Source organism: Pinus tabuliformis, chromosome 3_1, assembly GCF_031772625.1.
Source record: "Pinus tabuliformis cultivar Carrire ecotype Pingquan chromosome 3_1, CPIR1, whole genome shotgun sequence".
NCBI classification, from domain to species: Eukaryota; Viridiplantae; Streptophyta; class Pinopsida; order Pinales; family Pinaceae; genus Pinus; species Pinus tabuliformis.
Window position 1 is genome coordinate 793,691,568 of NC_142301.1, and position 20,157 is coordinate 793,711,724.

Here is a 20,157-nt window from a genome sequence, read left to right on the forward strand (position 1 = left end):
TCTTCTTCAAATTGAGCATATACAATACTTCTTGTAGGTGAATGGTTTGACCATGATTCAAGTGAAGAGTGACATTACTTTCATCATACCTAGCATTTCTTGTCCCTTTGGGAGATCGACCATTTCCATTTCGAGTAGTTGAAGCATTCCTCTTTCCTTTGTTGTTGAACCTATTTGTCCTTTGATTTCCATTGCTTTTGTAATTGTTGTTGTTGTTCTCATCATCCCTTGGAGGATTCTTCTTGTGAGGGCATTCTCTAGCATAGTGGCCGAACTTGTTACAATTGTAGCATCTTCCTTTTCCTTTTCCTTTGAATCCCTTCCTAGATCCTTGACCCTGTTTCCTTGGACCAACATTATTCTTCCTCTTTGCATGAGCGAAGAATGCAGTAGGTTCATTCCCATTTGAGGGCTTGTCTCTCTCCATCATCCTAATCTCCTCTTTAGTGCTTCTAGCCAATAACTCATCGAACCTAGGTATCCAGTCATTGTTGAGAATAGTAGTGACAAATACATAACATGGTCTTGGAAGACCTCCAAGAGCAATGAGAGAGAGATCCTTGTTAGAAACAACTTCTCCAATAGATAGCAAGTCGTTCTTGATTTGATTTATACTCATGAAATAGAATCGAATAGACTCCCCCTTTATCCATCTTGATATCCTTCAACTTGTTCTTGAGAAAGAGAATTTGACTTGCATTGTTCACTTTGAACATCCCAACCAACTTATCATATATTTCTTTAGAAGTTCCCAAATCAGAAATTTTGGCAACCAAATGCTTTTAAATGGAGTCAATCAAAATTTTCTTTGCTATGACCTCACCTTTTCTATATTTTGTTTTCGCAGCAGCATGTGCATTTGAAGGAAGCTCTACCACTTTTCCCTGCACGTAATCCAATACTTCATGCTCCTCCAATTCAAGTCCAAAGTCATCTTCCACACATGATAATCAGATTTATCATTGAGCTTGTCCTCGGTCTTGAAGTAAGATGTAGATGCCATGGGGGCTTGTCCAATAGATCTCTCTTAGTGATTGTTTTTCTCTCTCTCGCTTGGGCTTTGTCTTCACCTGGGCTCTGATACCATGTTAATTTTAGATAACAATGGTATGTTCTATGCTTGCAACAATTACTTCAATGTCCTTTTATTAGCCCAATGATAATTTCCACTTATTTTCCAACACCAATCACATTAACCATTAATCACATTAGCAATGGTTGTAGATAGAACATAAACAATAAACTGCAAAAGACAAGCCAAGACAAGAGAACATAAGAATTTGGCTCAAGCCAAGGAAAAACCCTAAGATGGGGAAAACCCTTGATCAATCCTTCTCATTATAAATATCAAAGTTCAGCGCACACACAGAGTACAATAATACAAAGTCAAAGTGCAAATGCTTCACAGAAGGAAGGTTGTGGCATACTTCAATAGGGACATGGAGGCTTATTTGGGCCACATTCTTATCAAATTCAATTAATAAACAAATTTAAGTCAAAATGAGGAACGTCATTTGACTTTATATTCTTAAAACATTAATCTAAGTTTACGAACTCATTTAGAAGATTTCATGAGAAATCACATCAGAAAATATTTTGATTAAAGAGATGGGCATGCATCCACTTATTCGCTTAAATAATTAAAAATATGACTTTACCTCAGTTGAAATCTAAAATAGTTCTAATTATTATAATAAAATTAGAAGAATATATATATATATATATATATATATCAAAAATAAAAAGAGCCATGTAGGGGTTGTGTCAATAGAATATTATAAGGCAGCATTTGTAGATCACTGAACAAATGAACTATAAAGACATGCAGTAAAATAAGTATTGTTACTCATTGTTGCCTATCCAAATAAATTACCATGCATTAGGACAAGGAGGTAGCAATACCACCCTCCTTGACCTCAGTATCAGTAACACCTACCTGCAGGTAATAATAGCAAAAAAACTATACCCGCATGTGAGCTTAAATTTACAAAATTGTATTTACTAAATTGTACCTTAGATACTCATAATCTTATTGTGTGACCAAGAAAAAGGGTTGTGATGGTAAAGATGTATCAACGACGATGCCATCGGGTAGTGTCGCCATCACCATCGCCACCACCGATACCTTCATCAACACCAACTGCTTCAGCGCCTGAACAAACCATTGTAATGCGCTCGTTGGAAGCCATCTTGGAAACATTAAAAAGGTTGTTGATAGCCAGTACCAAGGAAGAGCAACCTCACCTTAAGGAAAGGAACCTAGAGGAGTCCAAAGGTTTAGATTATAGACAATCGCGGGAGGACATTTCTAGGGAGCTACAAAAGATTAAGCTTCCAAAATTTTCAGGAGGGCAAGCCGAGGAACGTGTTGAAGCATGGCTGGAAGGAATGACAAGGTGTTTCGCGCTAAGAGAATATTCTTCTACCTCTAAAACAAATATCGCTATATTTCAACCAAGGGAAAGTGCTTTGATTTGGTGGGGAAATCTAGAAAAGCAATTGCATCGCACATCGGACAACATTCCTTGGGAATCGTTCGAGGAAAGGTTCCCCCAAAGTACTTGCCACCATACTTTCAAGAGCAGCAAGCCAAAGCTTTTCACATGTTAGTCCAAGGCAACAAAACAATAGAAAAATATGAAATGAGGTTTATGGAACTCATAAAATACGTTCCTTATCTACATATTGACGAACGTCAAGTCAAGTGTTTCGTGTATGGATTAAATCCTCGAATCAGGGCCATGGTTAGAATGTGGAAGCCATCATCAGTAGCAGAGGCAGTGGAATGTGTCCGCTATGCAAAGGAGTATCTGGGGATCAAAAGGAATGTCAGATGGACAAGAGCCCCACAGCCAGGATTTCCAGGGAAGACTCCCCGGAACTTCTTCAGGGGGAGTAGTTCGAGACCACCTCCTTATGGTAATAGATTTACTCCAAGAGGAGTAGGAGCAAGGCTTCCATGGCAGCTAATGTTATATCTGCAAAATCATCAAGATCTAACACAAGTCAGTGGAACTCTCAAGGAACAACTAATAGAGGACGAAGCGCAGGAGGAAATAGCACAAGAGGATGAGGTTCCTATTCTAAAAACTCACAATCTGAAACAAGAGGACCACCCCAGGTTAATTGTTGGGGATGTGGAGGACTACATTTTCAACGTGATTTTCTGGAAGCCTCGTCAAGTGTAATGCATAGAGCAGGAAAAGAGCCATCATCAAATATCCAAGGCAATCATAGAATCCATGCAGTGGTAAACAACAACCAGGCAGAGCATCGGTCCACTATAGTGGAGTCCTCGGGTACTATTAACAACATAAAACTCAAAATCTTATTTGATATTGGCGCTAGTAATAGTTTCATTTCATCATATACATTTAATAAATGTGGGTTGGCAATTCGCAAGCAAAACGATTTCAGATAGGTAGAAATGGATTCAGGAGAACTTCAATCCGTAGATTTAAGTGTTGAGAATGCAAAGTTGATCTAGGGGTCTGTTCGACTAAGTTAAAAGTATATGTCACAACCCTAGGAACTTATAATCTCGTCATAGGGATGGGTTGGTTAGAAGTTCACCGAGCTTGGGTAGACTGTTATGGAAAAAGAATTCTCTTCATGAATGACGAAGGAGGGACAATCCAAATCTAGGGTATTAAGAGGAAGGTTGTAACAACAAAACTTAGTTGTTTGTGCTTTTGAAATGTAAAATACACAATGTATTGTAAATAATACTTTTATTAATAAGATGAATGTACAAATCTAGGGTATTAAAAGGAAGGTTGTAACAACAAAACTTAGTTGTTTGTGCTTTTGAAATGTAAAATACACAATGTATTGTAAATAATATTCTATTAATAAGATGAATGTACAAGTGTCATTGCATGTTACAATGAGGGCCCGCTTATATACCTAGGCAGGTGCCCCTTCATGAATGGTCATGTCCTTAGAAACATAACTCTTCATTAATTAATCATTACTTAACTATAATTAATTATTGTTCATTCATTTATATTTATTTTAATATTTTATATAAATTATATTCATAACATTGCCCCTTTCTTCAAAAAGATTTGTCCTCAAAGCTTAATAACTAACTGTTTCTTCACTTGCCCGTGTCATTTCAGCATGTGTAAGTCGTCGATGTTGATTTTGGGTAGCATCCGATGTGCTCTAGCCATGAAATTTAGTGGAGAGGCTAAGGCACATGAGATTTCCAAGACCCTGAAATCCTTTGGAGAAATTCCACCCAGATGAAGAGATATTAAAATAATTAACATTTTGAATGAGTTCCTCAGTCAACTTAGGAAAATTAAAATATTAATGTGTATTAATATAATATGGGTGAGAAAGTTCTAAGAGACAAGGATCAAGCCAATTCTAATCTTAGTCGTTGATTAGGGACTTAATCTCGGCCATTGATTTGTCAACAGGAAAAGCATAAGAGGAGGCTTGAGGGCCAGTTGGAGATACACCAAGAGAGATCAAGAATTCGATTTTCCAGGGCCGGGTTTGTTGAGGAAATCGAGTTAGAGATCAGTTGCAGTGAAGGGCAATTCAGTAAGGGATTTCGATCCAAGGTTGAAGAATACATATCAGAGAGGCAACAAAGTGCCAGAAGAAGCAGCGCAAAGCCTAGGAGGGCCAATGCAGAGGCTAAGGAGGCCAGCGCAGAGGACGCAAAGGGCCATAGAGGCTGACGCAGAAGCCGCAGAGACTGACGCAGAAGTCGAAGAGGGCTTCAAAGGAAGCGCTGGGAGAGTCTGTGGGGCAGACTGAGAGCTGATAAGCTGACACAGAGCCTGGAGAGGGTGATGCAATTCTAGAGGAGTGCTTGGAGCAGCTTCCGTTGTCCAGCACAAGGAACAGCCGGAGTCACTGTGGGATTGTTCATTCAGTTGCTGATTTGCCGAAATATCTGTCTCCAGATAGAGGTACTACTACCGAGGATATTCTCTGAAGGGTGAGCCATTTCTAGCACCCTAGTTGTATTCAGAAATCTGCTTAATAATAAAACCCTCATATATGATGCACCGATTTTCCCGAATTGGGTTTTTCCGGGGACAATTGTCCAAAAATAACGGTGTCCCTTATGTTGTTTCAGTTTATTTCAATTGTTGATCTATATATTTGTGAAGGCTGCAATTGTGTTTACTTCGATGTTTATGTAGTTAAATAACGTGTTAATGTAAAGAATAAGTAGGAGATACTAAACCAGAAATTGCAGTAGGGGTTTCTGATGTGTTAGATTCAGAAATTTTCACTGGCGGTAGTACTATCTTGGAATTAGGGTTTTCCATTTCCCCTTTGGATTTTTTTAAGTAATATTTATATTTATTTTTAATATTATTTTATTATATATATATATATATATTTCTTTTAAATAACTTTATAAAATTAATTAGTAAAGTGACTTTATAATTTAATAAAGTAACCTTATTATAATTTTATAAAATTACTTTATAATAATCAATTAATATTTTTAATTCACCTAGTATAATTAAATTCCTTTTTGAAAATGTGAATTGTATAGTCGTGTCCCTTTGTCCTGTGCTTTCATAATTTTTGTCACGTGTCTAGTAGGAATCATCTTAAATATGTTTCCAATCTCCATTACATGATTTGATGGCACAACGGATCTTCCATTATTTAATACTTCAACCTGGCATTCATTGGTGTCAGCTGTAATAATTCTCAATGGAATATAATGTAGGAGAATGACTATGGTTTATGGCTTCCCTTCATAAAATTATTTCATCTCACTATCCAATGTATCCTCCAAAATGTAGAAAGGCTTTGCTTCATGAATCGCAATACCCTTCTTGAATTCCCGAACAGAGGAGCGATATCTAGCCTTTCTCCAGTGTGCCGAAAGCATTGAGTTATGGGGGACTCGAGTCAAAAGCCATGCATTGGGCATCAATTCCAACGAAAGAACTGAGGAGCGAGATCTAGCCTTTCTCCAGTAGACGGAAAGCATTGAGTTATGGGGGACTCGGGTCACAAGCCCTGCACGAGACATCAGTTCCAGTGAACTTTCCAACTTATACTGAATCAGGTGATACAAAGGCTCTATCCATTGTCCCAACAATGGAAGCCAAGGGTGCAACCATGCATGTATTGGCACAGTTTCCCGGCGAGGATCCCAGGAATCTACTGTTGTTGTTAATTTAGGCATCACCATCTGTTCAAGAATGGTGTGGAGTATGGAAGCTGGTAGCAATCTCTCCCAAGTTTTCAGAAAGCATAACATAGGTTCAGGGTCCCTAGGTTCCCAGGAATTTATAGCAGCTATTCTCACTGCTGGAAGGACAACCTTTGAGAAGAGTTGAGTGTAAGGAGTCGATGCACTCACCTCTGCTTCTCGAAATATACTATAGTCACGGGGTTCATCCACTTGCAGAAGCCTCTGCCACATAGACATAATCTCTAAACCATGAAAAGGATGTTGAAGTGGTTCCCAGCCCTGGAAAACGCTTGTTAGCAATGGTAAAGCAAACACAGATGCAATACAAGACAAATTACAAAGCTTATAGTCCTCCCAATATTTAGACTACAAATTCTCAAAAATTCCCACAAGGGATTCCACCGTCATTGAACCTGTCGCAACACCCTCTCAAACTCTATCCAGTGCTGCCATGATATTCTCTATATTATCTAGTTGTTGCTTCTGATGTTTGGCCTCTTTCTGAATTCAAACGTTTTCATTCTGATATATTGCCACAGATTCCCTTTCATGCCTTAAATCTCGATCAAACTTCTGAATGTCTGCCTCTGCCATATCAACAATCAACTTCACATTGTGTTGCAGCTTTGGCATGGGCGTATCATCCTCTATGGCCTTCTGCTCTGCATTCAGGTTTTCCATATTTGTCAGCACCCTCACTTGAGGACCCCTCATATCAAGCACCTTTTGCACTACCTCAACTTTGGACCTAGTGGTCTATGCACAAAACCCTAGAAATTGGACCTGCGATTGTTCATCGAAAAATGTCCCATTAAGCTCTTCTTTGTCTTTTACTACTAATGGACTTCCATAATGGACTTCCAACCTTTTCAAGGTTCATTTCATTCCTCCACTAAGCCAGGCACATGTTTATGTCCATAATTTGCTCTCTGATAGCAGAAACTTCATAGAACTCTTCATGTACATGGGACTGGACCTTGACCTTCGGGATGATGAAGCTTGTGCATGTTTCCTTATCAATGGTGCTCTCGGACACTTCATTACCGGTAGAGATGAATGTTGAGGTTTCATCTTTAGTTGTCATATACCCACTTTGATTATCAACATTATTTATGTCACCTTGAAGAGATCCTAATTCAACATGTTCAACGTCATTTCCCATGTTAGAACATTCTTCACTGCTAGTTTCTCTCGTGTTAATGTCCTCCTCCATTGTAGACAATGAATTTGATATTTTCAATGTCTTTAATGCTTCTGTAAATGATTACCCCTGAAAGGGAGTTTGATCTCACAATAGAATTAAAACCTGGTACAGAACCAATCTCTACAACACCCTACAGAATGATGGCTCTGGAACTTCAAGAGTTACAAATTCAGCTGAAGGAACTATTGGATATAGGACACATCCGACCTAGTATTTCACTTTGGGATGCACCTGTAATTTTTGCCAAGAAAGATGGTTCCTTATGATTATGCATAGACTATCAAGACTTAAATCAAGCTACAATAAAGAATAAGTATCCAATGCCTCGAATTGATGACCTCTTTGACCAAATGAAAGGAGCTTCGATCTTTTCAACACTGTATTCCGAACATGTTTTGGGCATTATGAGTTCATGGTGGTACCATTTGGGTTGACCAATGCACCAGCAGTATTCATGAATCTTATGAATAGTGTTTTCCGCAAGTACCTCAACCATTTTGTACAAGTCTTCTTAGATCATATTCCCATCTACTCAAAAAATGAAAAGGAGCATGAAGAACTTCTACAGATAGTATTATCTTGTCTCAGGGAACACCAATTATATGGAAAGCTATCTTTCAAAATAAGATTCATTACCTAGGTCATATTATATCTGGTGAAGGGATCTCAATAGATCCTGAGAAGATAAAAGCAATCATGGAGTGGCTAATACTGAAGAATGCGCATGTAGCGGGTAGTTTTATAGGTTTAGTCAGATACTATCGAAGGTCTGTAGAAGGGTTCTCAAGAATAACAAAGCCTATCACAACCCTCCAATGTAAAAGAGTTAGGTATGAGTGGACCGATAAATGTCACATGGCATTCTCTAAACTTAAAAGATTGTTGACCAACGCACCAATATTGCGAGTACCTGATATGGACAAATATTTTACTGTATGTACTGATGAATCCAAGCAAGGATTTGGTGCGATGTTAATGCAAAATACAGGAATAATAGTGTATGCCTCTAGAAAGTTAAAGCCGCATGAAGAACTCTACGCCACACACGATTTAGAATTAGCCATTGTAGTACTAGCATTAAAGATATGGAGACACTATCTTGCGTAAACAATATTTGTTTACGCAAAGGGGCTTGACTGCTAGGGAAAGACGATGGAGTAACTGTTAAGTGAGTATGACTTTGGAATTTCATACATTAAAGGGAAAGTGAGAATGTAGTGGCAGATGCTCTAAGTAAGAGACCAAGGATCTTTTCTCTTTTACCCATCAAGGTAGACTCGAGGGAGCGAGTGCTAGAACATCTCTTGGAAGACAATTGGTATTTAAAAGTGAGATCTGGGCTTGATAGTAAGGGTCCAAAAAACCCAAGTTTGAGAGATATGAACTACAGGATGATGGATTGTTATGATTCCGTGGCAGAATGTATATTCCTGATATTGGAGATCTCTGAACACACATCTTTAAGGAATCCCATAGAGCGCTATATTGTGCGCATTCTGGTGTAAAGAAAATGTATGTTGATACAAAGAAACTCTTCTTTTGAGCAGGCATGAAGCGCAATATTTTCCAATTTATTGCAAAATGTCTTTAATGTCAGCAAGTGAATGTTGATCATCGTCACCCAGCAGGTCTCCTACAACCTCACGACATTCCTATGACTAAATGGGAGGTAATTTCTATGGACTTTATCGTCGGACTACCTCTTACCCCACAAAGACACAATGCCATTCTGGTTCTGGTAGATAAACTAACAAAAAGCGTCCATTTCATTCCCGTAAGAGATACTTATGAAGTGGCTGACATAGCTCAGGCATTTATAACTAAAATCATTAGATTTCATGGAGTACCTTAAAAGATCATATAGAGATTCACGATCTACTTCAAGATTCTGGACTTGTATGCAGTCAGCGTTAGGACAAATACAAATTATGAAGCAGGGGATCAGGTTTTCATCCACATCAGACCAAATAACAGCACAATCCGATTTGGAAAAGGGACAAAGTTGTCGCCTCGGTTCATTGGGCCATTCAAAATTCTAGAAAAAGTTGTACCTGTCGCCTACCATCTTACACTGCCACCCCACTTGCATAAAGTTCATAATGTTTTTCATGTATCTATATCAAGACATTACATAGTTGACAAATATCATAACCTTCAATGGAAGGAACTGCAGGTATAGGACGAGGGAACCATTTCAGTCGAACCATTACATATACTGTAACGTAGACCAAGTTAAGGTTCAAAGGGACAGGTATAGTCCTGGATCGGCTACCTAGGAAGATACAGAGACCATATGCCAAAAATACCCCAACTTATTTTGATTTTGAAGCACTTAAAACCGTAGTTTTATAACCAGGTTGGTTCGTCTCAGATTCAGCCTGGTTGACCAAACCAAAACCTTGCCCGGGCTGGCTCAACCAATTAACTGGTCTGGCGACCGATCTATTACCGAACCAGCCGAGTTGGTCACTGACTCACCAGTTCTGTAATGGACCAGCCACCTCGGCCGAGCCCAACTTAAATCAACCGACACATTTTGAGGTTGATCTTTGAGTCATTTTGGGTTGCATACAGAGGACAAGTAAAGCCCATTTTGAATGCAATCAAGGGCTCCTCCAGTGATTAGTGCTAAGCAAAGTTTGAAGGGACAAAATTTGATCACGAATGATGAGAGTGTGCATATGCCTACAATAATAGCCATTGATCACTTGTCAAGGGTATTCTTGTAGTATGTTGTCTAAAGCAGTTTATTTTCCAAACTATTTGATAGTCAAATTGGTGCCTTAAATCAGAATAGGCCTGCTGAGAAGGGTTGAATATTTAATGAACTGTTGATCTCTGAAGGTTGAAAACCAAATTTCTTGAGAGTAAGCCTAACTCTAAGGCAAAACTTTGAGGTTGTTTCAAGGACCGTCTCTAGTGTTGTTCTAAGGGCGAATTCAGTGGAAATTATGTGAAATAAAGAGACTCAGGTATGTCTGTTTTCAAGTGGCTAAGTTTGAAGATTATTCATGGCCAGATTCCAGAGCTCATCAGGAGCCAGATCTAGACCAAGTTGTCTTCTCTCTATTATTCTAATGCTTTGAGTTTGGAAACATGAATGAAAATATTTAAAAATATGTTTTTTCATAAAAAATAATATTTAATGTATTTTTTACAAAGACTAAGTCATTGAAATCAACTAGGTCGAGTCAATACCAAGTCAAAGTTCGAGGCAGAGTCAACCATCGGCCGGTTCCGAGTTTGAGCCCGAGTTTTAAAACTATGCTTAAAGCCTTACTTTGTATATCCTTACTTTATTTTGGTTGGGTACTTAAGGCTATCATTTTGAACTGTTGCCCATAGGAATGATTTGCTTAACATTATTGGTACATGGATACCGATATCAAGTATGTTATTTGTTTAACATTGTTGGTACATGGATACCAATATGAAGTATGTTATTTGCTTAACATTGTTGGTACATGATATTAATATGAATTATGAATTATATTATGGATGTGATGTCTATAATTTTATTTTACATGTCAATATGAATGATGAGATGGAAATAAAAGAATGACTACATTTGACTACTTAATGTGAAAGCAAACTTACAGATGTATTGGATAGACATAGCCAAATATGTTATATGAACTCAAAGATCAATATCATAGATGACCATGTATCAAGAATGCACAGAAACTGTTATCTAAATACATATGGCTTTGAATTTATATTGATGCATATGTTATAATGTGTGGACAAGTGTTTACATTGCAAATAATATCGTTACCAAACCGACACACGTAATGAAAAAACTCCAAGAACAATTGAGGCTCAATGAGATTACATGATAAGATGTTGGCTCTGGTCCTACTAGGAAGGGTGGAGGTGTTGCCCACCGTTTATCCTCTGAAACCTGGAGTCATGGGAGCACTGTGCGAGCCATGCTCCAATAGACGTGTGATGATCACTATTGGATGCCTACAGGGAAATCAAGTCAACATAGTCGATGTTGTCACCCTTGGGGTCTATGAATAGTTAGGTCAATATAGCTGACATGATGGCATATTCCAATAGAGAACGTATAGGATGGGAGCGGAAGAAATTAGGAAGGATAGGATGATTTTAGAATAGCTTGGGAGCTCGGCTGGGGTAGGGCATGACTATTAAGGTTAAAAAACTATAAATGTTCAAAACACAAATTTTAAAGTGTCCTCATGTAAAACAAAAATTCAATTACGAAACACAAATCTTATGTGATTTATACTAATCGCTAAATAATTATTGATATACTATATAAACCCTAACTTCAGAGACGAAGTTTTCTGAAGGAGGGGTGTATGTAACAACCCATCTGGAATCGTGAGCTCCATAGGAATATAAGCATGCACATATGCATGTATCGCATGCACTGCACTAGTATACATACTAAATAAGTATGAAAAGTCTAAGTATAGGGTAATGAATTAATTATTAAAGTACTGAGTGAATACCTAACTCACCAGAATGTAATGAATATATTGTGAGGTACCTGTTATATATGCCACCATCATAATATATAACTAGTATATTGTTCAAAAATAATAATAAATGCAATGGCTTATGCAAATAAAAGAGAATAATAATATGATATATATTATTTATTATTTTAACCAGTGTTGAAAATATCGGCGAGGGTCCTAAAAACATCTTATCGGCGAAAATATCGGAAAATATCAGCAAACATAAAAAAATCAATTTTTTCATATTTTTAAACATAGCCGATATTTTCAAAATATGGTGATATTTAGCTGATATTTTGAAAATATCGCGCCATATTTTCAAAACGGAAATTATCGCGATATTTACTCAGCGATATATTGTTTTGCCGAAAATATCGCGATATTATCAACACTGATTTTAACTAGGAGAGGTTATATATTAACTAAAAAGAAACATGATATATATTATATCAACTAAAAGGGACTAAATATATATGTTTACAAGGACAAATGATAAAAACTTCAATAAATTATATAAATTTATAAGCTCTGAATTAGGTTAATAAACTTTAACAAAAGGGTATAAATTAATAAATTAGTATCAAATATCTCATGGATTGTAAATTATTTAAGTTAGTTGTCACTTGAACTAAAATCAAAATTATGACGGTCAACTCTTAAACGTGACCACCTCGAGAATTCATAAAAGACCCTTCTGGGTGCCAGGTATCGACAAAGAGAGCACTGGAAACCTTATTATATTGAGAAATGTTGAGACAGTGGAAAGGAGGAGGCAGTGATTTTGGGCATATAAGGAGAAGGGTTACGACATAGAGGGGGAGGAATTTTTTCCCTAGGTAGCAAGTGAAGGAAGGAGAGTTTTGGGAGCATTTTTACAAACAAAGAAGAAAATCCAAGGAAGCCACAAACAGAAAGGACCTTGTTTTTTCTTGGAGCTTTGGGCACGGGGCCAAAAGACCTCCACTTTGAAGTCTTTTGGGTCTGGGAACCGAATAGGTTGGGAGGACAAAAGGAGCAGTTTGGTAGCAGGAGCAGGAGCAACAGCAAATCAAAAGCACCTTCAGAGAAGAGTTTTGGGTAAGTATTTGCTAATGAATGGTTAACTTCTGTTTAAAAATTTCATGTTTGGTAAAATCTCATTAATTTTTGTTAAATTTCAAAATCACAGTTCTACATCATTCATGACCCAAGTAAAGTTGTATTAATCGCTCAAACAAAATCTTGATTTGACATGTTAATCTTTTTCTATCTTATTTGAATGCTTAGAGGGCGATATTGATGATGAGGATCCCAATATAAGCAATGATTTTGAAGATATGTAGGTATTTATTGTAGCATGATTTTTTGGACCATACAGGCCATCTAGAGCATCTTTGTTGAAGTAATTTCGGTTCAAAGATGGATTGCACTCAATGCCATTTTTTTATATGCACCCTTGCTATATGTATAAGTAACTTTGCTTATTTGCGTATAATGGCTTAGATTCATATGGATGCACATGCATATTTATGTATTTTTTTCAAAATTTGAATATTTATGTATTTTTTGGTCAACCAGTTTGTTGGTCCAGTTTTTATCTGGTTCCCAGTTTTGGGCTCAACCAGTTCGATGACCAACCCAGTTCTTATCACATGGGTTCATTGTCCAATGTTCGTTTCCACTTTTAACTTTTTGAGTCTTGACTCTAAATACAGATGACGTCAAACCAACTATTTCACTCATCACTCTTTACTATTTTTCAGTTTGAGTAATTTCAATTTACTATTCCAGTTGTCATACTTTAGTATCTACTATTTTGCTTAGAACTGATTTATATCAGTGTAGATTCTACGAATTTAAATCAACGTAGATTCTAGAATGATGAATGATAAATTTAAATCGATGTAGATTTTGAAATGATGAATAATGAATTTAAATCAATGTATATACAATATTTCACTAATTTCTATTTCATCGAATAATTTCTGATGTACAAATCAATGTATTTCATATTTGAAATTGAATTTGAATCATGTCTATAATATACATATATAGATAGATAGATAGATACCCCGATGTCGCCCAACCCCCCTGAATTTTCCTATAGTTTGGGGGTGCTCCCACATGTGCCCTATCCCCCCATGTGCGTCTCACTGTTCCCACGTCCCTCCATCCCGGAAATTTGATGGAACATTGTGAAACACTGATTAGAATATAGTAATTATTATGTTTGTGTACCTGTAGTTATCTGGGCCCATGTGCCACATTCAGTTTGTCATGTTGATATGTTATCTTATAAGTGCTGAATCGCTAACTAGGCTCTATCATTGTTTCTAGAAATTCCAAAAGCAGAGGTTAACTCTAACTTGTGCTTCCACCTCCATTTTACATTCATATATAGGCATATAACTTAGCATTCGATATGGTATGGGTTAGCTCCCACCTAAATTCTAGTGGTTTATATCTTTAAAGGAACAAATTCCTTCACTGGTAATGTGAATACTGATTTAGTAATAAGATTTGTGTTCCTATTTATAAGATTGTTCAGAAAATTTGCAATTTTCATGTCTGCATCAAATTCTAACAATTTTATGAACGTTGGGCTAACATGCTCATATCAAACCTTTTTTTACACACCAGATCCTAAAATATACATGTACATATTTATTTCCATCTTTTGATTAACATCTGTATACAAGCATGCTTAGAACATGGAAAATCTCTAGAATTTAACCAAAACACCAGATATAGCTACCTTTTTTATTAGTCCTTGAGATGATAGAAGGCTATGGAAAGTGCGCATAAGCATCTCTTCTTCCACCTGCAAATACAAGTTGAAATCTCGGGTTAAGAAGACTTCGGAAAACAGTAAAACTCAGTAAGTGAAAAAGACATTGCACATAGAATCTCATCATAATGATGTTAGTTAAGGGTTTTTGATAGCATAGTTGCAAATATCATTGATATATTAAAATATTGAAATATATTGTGAGTATTTCAACTCCACGATACTACCAGCGAAAATGTCACAATATCTCGAGGGGTAGTACAATGTAGTGATATATCATGAAAATATTGCAATATGATGAAAAAATATAAGCTGGGTAACAAAAAAAAAATTATCGATCCTATTGCTCATTTTGAAAAGAAAAAGCAGGGTATCAAGGACAAAAGGGTTATTCACCATTCATTTTGGCTATGAAAAGGGTAGACAGGGGATTGCTTTAGATTTTTTCAAAAATGAAAAAAAAAGGAATATTTTAATTTGATTTAAGTTTGTCAACATTTTCATTTCCCTGATATTTTTTACGAGTTTCCTAAGTCCTTACAGTCCCTGGGTGATGTAAGCACCTACATGATATTTGCAACATTGTATGATATACTCAAAATTTATTCAAAAAGACAGATCTAAAGCAGATGCTACTTGAAGCCATTTCTCAAACTTCTCATGCTTGTGGATTGGGAGAACAGTATCAAACATGGTTAAAAAATGTCAACATTCAATTTAGATTAATTTAAAATTAAAGTATATTGGTGGCCACAAATGCTCTATAAATTTTAAATTGACAACAATCAGCAAGCATCTCCTTAAGGTGTAAAAGAAATAAAAGAGTACAAAGACAAAGTTGAAACAGATACCACCAAACCATAAGGAGCCCAAAAGAACAAAATGTGCAAGGGTTTTAAGGGCCACAACAAAGAATCCTTAAACCAACAAATCTGTAACTCATCGGCTCTTCTAACATCCAAGGAAGAAGTGGAATGAGATTCTTTTTGTCCAATAGTTTGTGTCTTGAAGTCTATGCTGCCTCATTGGAGATTTTCTTATGGTGCCTCTAGCCACTGGAACCATCAAGAGGCTAGAAGTAAGACAGGGAGATATATCTCTGAGAGTTTTCTGCCAAAGGTGAAGCATCTCACCAAGGAGTAAGGGAATATATCTCTCATCTGCATACTGTCTTAAGTTTTAACTGATTCACCGAGGGTGATAACACCAACAACATTAGTTCAAAAGATTTAGATAATCACATAATTGATTCAAATAAAGAAGAACACTAAAATGAAGAAGTCAACCTGGGTTGAGAAGGAGAATATTCTACCCCAATGTCTCATCAACAATTGTAACTGGAATCTCTCGACCCAGAATGCTTACAATTAAGGTGTTGTTAAATATCCAATGTAACAGTGTCAGCCAATTCTAAAAGCACATACAACATCATCAATGTCCATATGGGAAAAAGACTAAATATATTTGTCTGCCTCATAGAAGACTTCCATGTAATGATAGTCGATGGAAAGACAATTTCAAGAGTGGAGAAATGAAAGTAAACTCATATATACGATCCATTACCTTAGATTATGATGCATTACCTTGCCAATTCCAAGAGTGGGGAAATGTAAGTAAACTTATATATACCATCCATTATACTAGATTATGATGCATTACCTTGCCAATTCCAAGAGTGGAGAAATGTAAGTAAACTTATATATACCATCCCTTACCCTAGATTATGATGCATTACCCTTACAAGGTGTAGGCAGATTGCTAGGAAGGAGTAGTTGATACAAATAGGTACCTATGCCACAAATTTGGAAAGGCTTAGATATTTAAATTGTATGGATCTACACACCTCCCACGGAGAAGATAATATTGTTAAACCAAATGCAAAAGTTAATCTGAAAAGGAGCTTTAGCAGATATGGTAAAATGTGGAAGTGTTACCAACATTTTAGCAGTAATACGGCAGTACATTTTAGCAGGGATACTGCCGTATTACAATGCCTTAATTACTGGGAAATCAAATAGTGCAAAAGCCAATGCTCAGTTAATGACCACAAAAGAAAATATTGAGAAGTCGAAGTAGTATCAATGGCTGATGGAAAACTACAGCATCTCATGGAGAACGGGTATCTTATCTGTGATTGAAGACGCAAACAAGAGCACAGAAAACTATCGACTGATTCTATAGAGATCCAATAGTGAAGTTTCTCTCTGAATACCGTGTTGTCCTGCACCTTCTAGAAGGAAGAATAAATGTTGTTCATTTTTCAACATTCTAATTTCTGTCCACATGAATCCACTCCAGCTTTGTCAGCTATTGGATATAATGGAAGCCAACAGCAGCAATCTGGATGTTATATCAGTGCTAATGACCTCATAGCAAGCTTTGAGAAAGCTAGGACAGATCTTCATTCTCAGAAAGTGATATCAAATTTGATCTCACCTGAGCATGAAGGCATATATTCATTCTTTGAGAGGAAGGACATTTGAGACTATACTAAGTCTATTCTCATTCATCTTTCAGTATGGTATTATGTACAAGTTACATGCCACTAGAAATGACACTTCACTTACGGTTTATGCTTGGCCATAGATTGTATAAGCCAGCCTAATTATCATATTTAAGGTTTTCACACTCAGCCAAAAAGAGTCGGCTATTGTTATGATTCATACAGGGCATGACATTTATGGCATTTGTAACCAACTTTGTAACTGTAACTTTTAGGACTGACTTAACAATGAAAAACCAACTGGATAGGGTATCTTGTGTTTTGCTATTGCATGGAAGCCTATTGTGAAGAGACTCGGATTATGGAAGTCAATTCACTTACTTGGCCATCTGTATGGTGCAGGAATGGGCATGATTGTGTTCATCTCCATTGCAATATGTTCAAAGTTCCCTTTTGTGTCAACATTCCAGACACGCCTTATGTTCAATAGGCTTTCAGTCATGGATTAGAAATATCTCTTATTCTTGTAGGGAACAAGCCAAACTCAGAACTATGATTTCTCTGGAGTTTGTATGAGCTCTTGCACTGGCTTTACATTATCTGCTTTGTACAATGTACTCTTCGATTGTTGTTGGAATAGTATTATTTGCAACAGGCAACATCCCACATTATAATCAGGGAGAAACAGGAAAGAAGCGGTATGTGAAACAGGTTACTGGTAGGTACAATACTACATTGTAATGTCCTCTTCTAATTAAATCACAAAAGGGAGGACGAAGTAGCCTATTTAACCCCATAGACCATAGTCATTTATAAAGGGGGGAACCCATTATTTGATGTTACTTAGGTAACCTTAGATAATTTGGGACAAATGGAGGGAAACTTGCTAATTACTCAAAATTGAGTTTATGAGGGAAAGCCCCAAAGAGAATCTATAAAAAGGAGAGAGGAGATTCATTTTGATCATCATGGATTGTGTTATTTACAATGTTTTAAAACTCCGACTCGGGTTCGAAACCGGCCGAGGGTTGACTCCGACGACTCTAACTCGGTATCGACTTGGCCGGTTTGATTTCAATGACTCTGTCGTTGTAATAAATACATTAAATATTTATTTTTTTATGAAAAAAACATAATTTTAAAGATTTTCATTCAAGTTTCCAAACACAAAGCATTATAATATAGAGAGAAGACAACATATGATCAAAGTAAGCTCATGAATATATCCATTATATGAAAACGGCACCCAATGCACTATCCAATACATACATGATATAGAGATCAGAACAAAAACACATAACCAAGGAGGCTCTAAGTGGCCTCTACAACAAAAGTAAAACATCACTAGTCACTAATCACTATTGGCTACTGCTAGAGAAGCCAACGTCATCTTGCTCAGACTCTGAATCAGATTCAGACAAGGAAACCCACGGCTCCTCCTCCTCATCATGATCACCAACTGCAATTGTAGTAGTAGCACTAGCAGGCGCAATGAGGGGGGTTGGGTAGATTTTATAGGCTTGGAAAAGGTTAGATGGACGAGCAAAAAACCTAAAACCAAAAAATAACCAAGTTTGGAGTCCGCTTTCCCTCCAAATTTCGTTGTTGACTGGGTTTGATTGGCTCGGCCGATTTAAGTCAGACTCGGCCAAGCCAGTCGGTCTATTACTGAACCGACCGAGATGGTAACCGGCTCAGTCGGTTCAGTAAAAAACCTGCCTTTGAACCAAATTTTGTATCGAGCTGACCCGGGCAGCGGTCCGGCTTAATCGACTCGGTCGATTTCGAATTGGTTCGACCGATTTTTAGAACACTAGTTCTTTCTGATTTGTGAGTTGAGGCTCTTAGAGGGTTCTAAGACACCGTTTCTCTGGTTGGATTTGGTGGTGAAAGATTCCACCCTAACCAATCCACCTTTCTCTTTACTTTGTTTCGCATAATTTTTAAGGCGTCATTCATCCATTTTATGTAAACAAAGGTTTATGAGGAAACAATACAATGGAAGCAAGGTTTTGTGGCATTATCTGGAAAGCGAATTACCCTGAGACATTGTCTGAAGCAATCTGTGGCAATGCATGAATTCTGAGGCTCAACTACGACAGCAATCTATCCATGAAGTCATTCTAAGACAGCGAGGTCCCCCTGAGGCTTTGTTGATGACAGTGGATCCTTTCTGAGGTGTCAATTGTGGCAGCAGATCCTTTCTGAGGTGTCCATCGTGTCAGCAGAGACTTTCTAAGGTGTCAAGTGTGGCAGCGATACTATTCTGAGGTCTGGTCTGGGCAGTGGGGTATCTCTAAGGGCTGGAATTACCCTCTGTGAGGCAGCAAAAGAGGCGTATCTAAGGTAGCAAGGGAGCGTGGGAAGCCTTCCCTGTAGCAGCAAAATTGGGAACTTGTGTTCTCAGGTAACGAAGGTGCATTTAACGCAAGAACCCTACAGTCTTGTATAGATCCCCTGTGGTAACAAAGGTCGAGGTGTTATTCCTAAGGTTGTCGGTATTAGAAATAAACATATGTTGTGAGGAATAGGAGGAGTCGGCTAAGTGGGACTAAAGCAAGTAGGAAAAATACATGTCAAACAGCCAACAAAATTGAATCTGAGGTAGCTTAGTGACTGTTGACTACTGAAGTGTACCCAAAAAAATTTGAAGACTCCATGCCCAAGGATGTATCAGAGGCTTCATGTACCATCAAAGTTCACTATGTCATCAGAGTTTTTCAACTCTATTTCTTCTTCTCATTTTCTTCTGTTGTACTCAGATTCCACAAGCCCTACGGGGATGATGTAAAGTGATGCTAGTATGATGAGTTGAGTCATGTAACAGGCCTAGGTAACTTGGGACCTTGTCATCAAGTGAATTTACTCTGGGAGGTTTTTTTTCACTTGGTTAATTATTAGGTGCTTACGGAGACTTAATAATTAATTGAGTTTTTTCCTCCAAGCATAACCCCTGCGGCTTGATGTTGAGGCCTTGGGTGAGTCCTAGTATCTAGAGTCAATTTATATTACCATAATAGATCACTTGTAAAATTTCGTGGAATTTGATTAGGTCTAGGGGTTAATTTTTTAATT

General features: G+C 37.3%; 1 protein-coding gene across 1 annotated transcript in view; it reads right to left on the minus strand.

Moving 5' to 3' along the window:
* Positions 1-20,157, minus strand: part of LOC149189828 (uncharacterized) — a 130,595-nt gene that overhangs the window by 18,297 nt on the left and 92,141 nt on the right. Inside the window, exon 4 of the mRNA XM_089411954.1 lies at positions 14,607-14,672. Coding sequence (XP_089268080.1) covers positions 14,607-14,672 — 66 coding nt within the window. The remainder of the gene's footprint in view (positions 1-14,606; positions 14,673-20,157) is intronic.